Genomic DNA, 9,503 nt, shown 5'->3' with positions numbered 1-9,503 from the left:
ACTTTATTTTTTAAACATTTATTAATATTTATTTTATAGAAAAAGTTAACATATGGTTCATGCTCTATAAACTTTCCCCTTCACCCCCCAACCCCCCCCCCATGGCTAATGCATATTTCCACTGGTTTTAACATGTAACAACCATATTTCTGAAAAAAAAGTTTAACCTGCATTATTAGAATTTTCTCCATCTCTTCCTCTAAAGTTTAGACATTGAACAAAAAAATACATCAAAGCCCAGGTTTGTAACTATGGCTGAGTGGGTTCTCTTGAGCCCATGCTGGCTTGAGGATATGGTGGAAGAAAAACCTCAAGGACTGGTGAAATCCTGAATAGTTGATATCCTGAACAATAACTATGTGCCAGAAGGCAGATTTATATGATTAACTTAGTCCTTTTTAAACTAATAAGCATATTATTTAGATATTTGTATTTATATAGATAATTGTTATCTTCTCACATCATGTGAAAGACACTTTTTGAAACACATTTTGTTCTTCACTTTTAAACTCATTAGTTGAAACATTTTACCTTTTTTGCCAAAAGCTGTTTCTTTGAGGTCAGACCGAGTCTCTAAAATAATAGCTGGCCACACTTGGTAGCCAAAAGCTACACAGACATCATTTGGGATTGTTTTGTTTGTTTTTGGCTTTCCATTTGCTAGATTTTTGTATGGTAATACATTGATCAAGCCATGTCTGACCCTCATTCCTATTTTATTCTGTTTCATATCTAAAGATTTATTTTGCAATTGCTTTGCCCCTTTTCCTGCCACTTTTTTGGCTTTACTTGCCTGCAATATGGTCTATATAGAATTTTGCACTTCATATATAACTGATATTTTTATTATTACATATCCATCAGTGCAGCTTTCAATCCCACTGAAACATGCATATTATCTTAGAGATGAATCAATTTTCCATTGCTTCTTATTTGATACACTTCAAAGCCATTATAAATTACTGAGGAGGTATTTGGTTAAAAAAATCATATTGCCCATTTGAACTCTTGTTATACAGTATTTATCTGGTAATTCCTATATTAACTGGAAAACACAGATGTATGTTCTGCTTTCTTTACTTTTTTGCAGACATTTTTATGAACTCATTCATCATAGCAGGGTAATTTCATGCAAAGATTGTACTCAATTTATGAAATTCAAACCAACTTCTAAAATACTTTAAATTAAACCAATTATTAATAAAAATCCACTGTCACATAACTGTCAGGAAATATATATAATTTGCTTTTTTGAAATTTCTACATTTAGACATGGCAGTAAAATAATTATCTCAAATTAAGGCACTAGAAGGGCAATGCACCACCAAGATTAAAAGTGTTCTAAAAATAATTTACATTTCAAACAGTGCATATATATGTTTGTTAACTTAAAGTCTTTTCACTCTTACATTATAAATTCATAGAAATGATATACCCCCCAAAATATGCTTTCAAACTTGGTTCTTTTGTACATTAGTTCCTAAATGCTTCAAGCATTAAAATAATTCAGTATGGCTTTGCATAGTAAATGTAATTATTTTTTGTCTTCTCCTTCCCCTCAATCAAGAAATCTGCTGAAACATAGACAGTATTTGTAAACATTTGTAAAAGCATAATAAATATTTAACTTCCTCCCATTCAAGTCCAGGATGGGCCTAAATTAAGGCTGTTCCACTTTACAGTGAGGGCACTTTTAAAGTTCAAGTGATCATATTGCTTCTTTAAGATAATTCTGCAGTCCTGCAACCAGTCTTTATCGAAATTTCATTTCATCTCTTTTTGAGAGATTTTTACTTCTTCCATGAGCTGATTTTTTAATAGGGATCAAGTGACACTGTGCCCAGGGTTACACAGCTGGGAAGTGTCTGAGGCCAGATTTGAACCCAGGACCTCTAGGCCTGGTTTCTCAATCCACTGAGCTGACCTAGCTGCCCACCATGAGCCGATTTTGATAGTGAAACTTGCATTTTCTTAGAAATTTAAAAAGGCAACACTTTTCAAAAAAATATACCAAGCTAAGCTTTTTATTTGCTTTTATTTGCATTACATGATAATAACACCTAATCTACCAAACCCACAATAAAAACCCTCAGTGTGCTTTTGTGCCAAAGCACAATCTTAATTATTAACCCTTCCCATTATGATATTTGTTGTCAGAGTTGAAACATTGTCTGTTCTGCATGTTTAAGAAGTCCACTTTCTCAGATGGCATCCCACAAGATTCCATATCAAGATGGTATACGGTTACTTAGTTTTTCCAGATGTATTTCTGACAACTTTTTGGAAAAACTTATTTATCCTAGATCTGGTAGAAAGTCTTCTAGGGGATGCACAAACAAAATTGGATGGTGGAACAAAATTTGATGTTGGAACAAAATTTGATGTTGGAACAAAATTGGATGTTGTTGGAACAAAATTTGATGCTGTTGGAACAAAATTGGATGCTGTTGGAACAAAATTGGATGCTGTTGGAACAAAATTGGATGTTGTTGGAACAAAATTGGATGTTGTTGGAACAAAATTGGATGTTGTTGGAACAAAATTGGATGTTGTTGGAACAAAATTGGATGTTGTTGGAACAAAATTGGATGTTGTTGGAACAAAATTGGATGTTGTTGGAACAAAATTGGATGTTGTTGGAACAAAATTGGATGTTGTTGGAACAAAATTGGATGTTGTTGGAACAAAATTGGATGTTGTTGGAACAAAATTGGATGTTGTTGGAACAAAATTGGATGTTGTTGGAACAAAATTGGATGTTGTTGGAACAAAATTGGATGTTGTTGGAACAAAATTGGATGTTGTTGGAACAAAATTGGATGTTGTTGGAACAAAATTGGATGTTGTTGGAACAAAATTGGATGTTGTTGGAACAAAATTGGATGTTGTTGGAACAAAATTGGATGTTGTTGGAACAAAATTGGATGTTGTTGGAATCTTAGACATCTTCTTCATTATATGGGATACCCATTTCTTCTGTTCATCCTGAGAAGAAGCTAAGAGTAGTATATCCGTTGCTGGTGTTACGTAGCTGGTGACTTTGCACGGAGAAATAAAGTCTTCTTTTTTCTCTAAGTGATCTCTGTGGCATTTGACATGGCATTTTCGACATTCAAGGGCAGGGGGTGGCTTAAAAACATGCCAGAGATGTTTGGTACAAGCCTGACAGTTGGCTGGAAAGCGATAAAGTGTAGGCTTAAATTCATGCCCTTTGTGATTCTGAAAATTGGTCTTTTTAGCTTGTACAGTAGGCTTCATCTTCAAATCTTTTCTACATTCATCTTCCTTTGCATATAGGATCTGGAATATCTTAGGGATTTCTTCCGTTTTTGCTTTATACACATCACCTTGGCTTACAGGTCGCACATGGGATAATTTGTCTATGTCCAGTACCATAGATGGATTTGACTGTTTCTTATCCTGTTCATCATTGTAGAACAAAATTTTTTTGCTGCCCACAACAACGTACTGTTTCTTCCAGCTGTACAGGGTTACATTTCCTCTATTTGAGACTGATAACCAGCCTTCCATTGTTGATTTGGGAATTCTATCCATTTCATCAGCACTAGGAAAATTCATAATGTTGGTAGAATCTGAAAGGCCCAAAACTTTTGCACGCAATTGCTCTATGCCACTCTCTTTGTTAGCTAGCTGTATGTGAAGTTTATTCCTGTGGGTACATTCTTCAACCAATTGTGCTTGCAAATTTTCATTGAGTTCCTTCTGGTGTTTGACTACCATCGGATTGAATTTCTCTCTTTCTTGGTTGAGTTCCAGCTTTAATAGCTTTCTGTTTCCCTTTTTCTTCTTTCTTAAATCTTGTTTAGACTTCTTTCTATTAATTTTAAAATTTTTCTGATTCATTACTTTTGCACGCAACTGCTCTATGCCACTCTCTTTGTTAGCACTCTCTTTGTTAGCTAGCTGTATGTGAAGCTCATTCCTGTGGGTACATTCTTCAACCAATTGTGCTTGCAAATTTTCATTGAGTTCCTTCTGGTGTTTCACTACCATCGGATTGAATTTCTCTCTTTCTTGCTTGAGTTGGTCCAGTTTTAACAGCTTTCCGTTTTCCTTTTTCTTCTTTCTTAAATCTTGTTTAGACTTTCTATTAATTTTAAAATTTTTCTGATTAGTTATTTCTACCAATTTGTTAACAGCCTGTGTTTTTAGGATTCTTTCAGTATTAATATTCTTTTCAAAAGAAGCTTTTAGATTATTAATCTCCTCTTCTTTCTTCAATTTATAATCTTCTTGTTCTTTCCTCATTTTTTCGGTCAACTCTTCATTTTCTTTTCTTAGTAACTCGATATCTTTGGTTAATGTGGTTTTAATTTCTTCTAGCCAAACAGTATGATCATTATCTGTAACAATTTCTTGTTTATTTTGTGAAGCTACTTTCTTACCCTCTTTAAATCCAATATATTGTTCTTCCAGAAGGCTTCGAACCAACTGCTCCGATTCAGCTTTTGTTTCTGCAAGGTCTAACTGTACTGCAAGTGCTTCTTTTTCATTTTGCAGTTCCGGTATTTTCTTTAGATTTTCTTGATTTTTTCCTTCAGTTTCTTCTTTAAGTTCCTTAATCTGAGTTTTGCAAAGTGTTAAGAAGTTTCGTTCAGCTTCAAGTTGATCCTGTAGTTCCCGCATCTGTCCTTCATTTCCACGATATTGTTTTGTGAGTTGAGCTAGTTCAAATTCCAATGATTTCTTTGTTTCTAACAATATGTTGATCTCTGGTTTCATTTGCTTTTCTAATCCTTTGAGATCGTCCTTCTCAAAAGCTTGAGTTTTCAATTCATCCTCTATCAGTAACGACTTATTTGATTCTTGCTCTAGCTGCCGTGTTAAATTCTTGATTTCATCCTCTATCCTTTCTTTGTGTTCAGCCAGATTCTCCAATTTTTGTTGTGACCGTTTCAAGTCGACATCTAGCATGGAACATTGCTTTTCAATGTAAACAACTATATTTTCAGCTTTCTCTGTTGATCTCTCTTCCTCTTCAATAGACTGATAGTTGTCAGTTAAATGGGAAGTTACTTTATGCTCATTTACTTCTTGTTCTACCCTTTGTTGTAATGATTTTAGCTTGTAGTTTAAATCTATTCCCAAATTATTTTTTTCCTTTTCTGAACAATTAAGCTTATCTTGAGCTTCTTTTCTTTCCCCCTCCACTCTTTCAAGGTTTTGTTTGAGGTATTTCACTTCTTCCTGCAAAGAAGTAATTCGACTTTGGAGATCTCCAGTCATCTCGGATCCATGACTTGGGTCTCTTTGTTCAGCTTCTAATGCAGCCTGGTAATAATAATCCTGGTTTACTTGTGATTTGGTTCTCTCTAAAATTCTGTTCCGCTCCTGCAATTCTCTGTTCAGGGACTCTAACTTACTTACTGATTTCTTCAATTCCACATTGCTTTTCTTTAATCTTATTTCTGTGTCCAATTCTGTCCTCAGTAAGACATGGGCAGCTTCTAGTTGTTTCTGTAACTGTGCCATTTGAGAATTTTGACTTATTTTCTTTAAGTCGTCCAATTTATCTTTCAACATAGAAACCTCATTTTCAGCAGTTCGTCTCTTCTTATTTTCCCGTTCCATTTTTCTTTGGAACTCATTAATTCTGTGCTGCAGCAACATTTTCTCTTTCTCAATCCGAGACAATGCAGATTTTAATTTTTTTCTTCGATTTCCCTCTTCATCCAGTTCTTTCATTATTTGGTCTAGCTTTATGTTTGAAGTATTGCATTTTTGTTCAATTTCCTCTTTTAACTGTATTTCATTACTCAGTTGTTCTTCCAGCTTATCGATTGTGTTTTGTAAAGTTTCCTGCAAAGTTTTATCCACATTGGTGGCAGTTCTATTATCATCATTAGGATTTGCCGAAGATGCAGATAAATATCTAGGATCGCTATGATATGAAAATCCTACAAAAGGCAGTTGATTGCCAACAAAATCTCTTGGAAGAGTGACTAGTTCAACTTTTTTCTTGCTTTTTTCTATGTCATCAAAATGACTAGTATCGATGTCACTACTGAGATCAGGTATGATAGGTGCAACAGTATCTCGAAGAGTTTCCCAAGCCCACTCATCATTTTTGAAGAAGAGATGTCCTTTTATTTCTTCTACACCATTTCGCCCTAATCTCACTTTCCTGTCAGTAATGAAGGCACGAATAAGATGTTTTGCCTCTTCTGACAAACTGTTATCTTCAGGGAAGGTAAGAGCATCACTATGGTTCATGATCTTATTGTAGGTTATGGCCAGTGAATCTGCATAAAAAGGCGTATCACCTACAAGCATTTCATATAAAAATATGCCAACTGACCACCAGTCACATTCTTGCCCATAATAACCATCACCACATTGAGACTGTAATACTTCTGGAGAAATATAATCAGGTGTTCCAAGTGTCGTATTACATTGTACAACACCGTACTTATTCATCTTTATACAACAACCGAAATCAGCTAGCTTCAGGTGACCAGATTTATCCAGCAGCATGTTGTCAGGCTTCACATCTCTATGAATAAAGCCCATAGAATGGATTGCATCCAAAGCAAGAACTACTTCTGCAGCATAGAAGCGGGCCCACTTTTCAGGCACATCACAGTGACTCATCAAATGAAGCAGATCTCCACCAGGCATATATTCCATTATCATAAAGAGATAGCTGTCATTTTGGAAGGCATGATATAAAGGAACCACCCAGGGGTTGTTAGCAAAGGCCATAATGTCTCTTTCTTCCCAATAGAAGACAGAATCTGACTTCTTAATCATTTTGGATTTGTTCAGCGTCTTCATTGCATACACCTTCCTGGTGGATTTATGTCTTACTAATTGGACTTCCCCAAATGCTCCTCTACCAATCACTTTCAGTGCTTCGTAATCTTCAGCTTTCATGTGTGAATCTCTCATTTTAGTTATTGCATCCTTATATTTGAATAAAAAGTTGTCAATATTTTTATTTTTCCTTAGTGCTGGAAAATCCAGTTCATATACCAACGCATTCAATCCATCCAACAATAATTCCAAATTCGCTTCCGACTTCGGGTCCCACTGCAGGTTGTCAATTTCCCCCATCCGACTCTCAAAACTGTCTCCAGTTGACATGGTGCTACTGCTGCAGTGATGATCCTCTTCTACCAGTAGCACTCACTACGAAAAAGTGCTCTGGGCTCACTTCCTCCTCTGACAGGAGAGGCTCGCCTCCTTGGCTTCAGAGTCCCGGAGGGGCCGGAATGTAGGAGTTGTTTCACCGATGGGCTCTCTGCTCAGGCCTCTGTAGCCACTAGCCTCCGCGCTCCCGGGAAGGTTGTTCGTGCCTAGCGGCCCGGGCTCAGGTGGCCGCTGCTGCTGCCCCTACGGAGAGCGGGTCCTTCACTCTGGGAAGGACAATCGAGGGAAGGGGTGGGGGGGGAGGAGGGGCAGGAAAAAGTATCCTTGGGCTCGTGAGGGAGGGGGGAGGGGGGCAAAGGTTGCGTTTTCAGCTAATGCTGGCGCTACCGGCAGTCAGACAGGCTAGCTAAACCCACACAACCAGCTTTCACTAGTCTCTGTCCAACTTGTTACTCTTAACTGGGTCAAGAGTGACTGAGGGAGGGACTGCCTCACTGGCCCTTTTTATCCTCTCGCCGCCTTTGTTACTGGCCCCGCCCCCTCTGACGTTACAATTGCTGCTGTTGTGATGCTGCTGCAGTGTCAGAGGAGACTGGAGGGAAGGAAGAAAGGAGACCCGACAAGGGCAGGCAGGCTGAGGAATCTGGGCACCACCGATGGAACCGACTGGGGAGAACCAAAATTTGGCACTTCAACCTCGCCCATTCCCTTATTACACACCCCTAGTTTTTGTTCTTTTTGTTGATCTGTTTATTGTCCCACAGGTTTATAGCTACTATGAAAAAAAGGATAAAGAACAACTTCAGAGGTTCACACTTAGGCTGAGCCAATGGGGTGAAGCTTGAGGTGAATGAAGGCCTTTGAACAAAGTGTGGAAGTTCTCTCAGGAGACCATTCCATTTTTCAAATGAGGAAACTGAAGTCATGGTAGGTAAATTGGCTTGTTCTAGATCCCACAGATATCAGAAGAGTCAGGATTCACACTGAAGGTCTTTGGCTCTATGTCAAGAATCTTGCTGGCTCTGGGAAGAAAAGAGAATGGAAGGTCTCACAGTGACAGGGAGAGAGCTCTTGGACCCAAGAACAAATGGATAAGTGAATTTCCAGACACCTGGACTTACAACTGATGTAAGAAATGGAGGTCTTATGAGCAAACCATCAGGAACTAAGCTGAGGCTTTTCTGGCTTAGGAACTTCAAAAAGTGAGTCCTAGAACTTCTTTATAATGGATAAATCCTAGACCATAGCAAAAAGTCTTCATTCAAAAGGAAATTTTGTCAGCTTGTTCATCTAAAGGGAGTGATGAGGCAACTGTGGCTTAGTAATTGGTACAGGGACAGTGATTGAATACTGAGTATGGATTTAATTACAGGGTGAACATTAATCTCCACCAACACAATTACTCAAACTTCATAAAAATGCAGGGAAAGAAAGCTTTTTGCTAGAGTCTGTGACTATTACCTTAAATAGGATCACACATGCTCTTCAAATCACATTTCTATCTTAAAGTAAAGCACATACAAACAAAAAGAATAAAAATACCTCCATCACATTTAGAGCCTGAAGAGGCCTTTCATGTCCTTATCAATGCAAGCTTGATAAGGTCTAGTGGATAGAGTTGTTTGATTTGGAATTAGGACAGACTTGCCTTCATTTCCTATCTCTGGCATTTAAACACGTAATTCTAGACAAGCTACTTATTCTTTCTAAGCCTTAGTTTTGTTATCTAAAAAAGGAGGAGGTTGAATTAGATGGCTTCCAAGATAAGATCTCTTCTAGCTCTAAATCTATGATCTTATGATGATTTAAGTTTTGTCTTCATATCTTTGGTGTCTGGCATAGTGTTGGGCACAAAGCATGCACTTCATAAATGTCTTCTGATTGATAGACTGGTTGATTGACCTATCCACTCATTTTACAGATGAGGAAACTGGGATCCACTGGCTTTCTTGCTCAAGATACCACCAAGCATAGGTAGCAGAGGCAGAATTCAAATTCAAGTAAACTCAACTTAGCAAAAAGAATTGCAATGATGATTTAGCCATTGAGATATAAAACAAAAAATCTTGAAATGCAGGATATCTCAAAATTCTTGGTGCTAAGCTATTAAGTTATTAAAAACAATAAATTTTAAGCTTTAATAAGATATTAAACATATAAATATATGCAACTCTGTGAGGAGGCAGATCTCCAGCAAAGAGGTATTGAAAAAGAAGATATAAAAAAAATACCTTAAGGGTAGGTAGGTGGCTCAGCGGATTGAGAGCTAGGCCTAGAGATGAGAGGTCATGCTTTCAAATTTGACCTCCAAAACTTCCTAGCTATGTGACACCCGGGCAAGTCACTTAACCCCATTGCCTAGTCCTTACTACTCTTGAAACCAATATGTGTAT

At 37.3% G+C, this 9,503-nt stretch overlaps 1 protein-coding gene across 1 annotated transcript; it reads right to left on the bottom strand.

The window, feature by feature from the left end:
- Positions 1-2,244: 2,244 nt before the first annotated feature.
- On the bottom strand, positions 2,245-7,104 carry LOC123252087 (rho-associated protein kinase 1-like). The gene is made up of 3 exons (XM_044681452.1): positions 4,106-7,104; positions 2,938-3,835; positions 2,245-2,355 (listed from the first exon to the last, which is right to left on the bottom strand). The coding sequence occupies exons 1-3, from the start codon at positions 7,102-7,104 to the stop codon at positions 2,245-2,247; spliced, it is 4,008 nt and encodes a 1,335-aa protein (XP_044537387.1).
- Between the last annotated feature and the right edge of the window lie 2,399 nt (positions 7,105-9,503).

The sequence above is a fragment of the Gracilinanus agilis genome, chromosome 6 (genome assembly GCF_016433145.1).
Source record: "Gracilinanus agilis isolate LMUSP501 chromosome 6, AgileGrace, whole genome shotgun sequence".
NCBI classification, from domain to species: Eukaryota; Metazoa; Chordata; class Mammalia; order Didelphimorphia; family Didelphidae; genus Gracilinanus; species Gracilinanus agilis.
The sequence above is the reverse complement of the archived record's forward strand: the minus strand, read 5'-3'. Positions and strand labels throughout refer to the sequence as shown.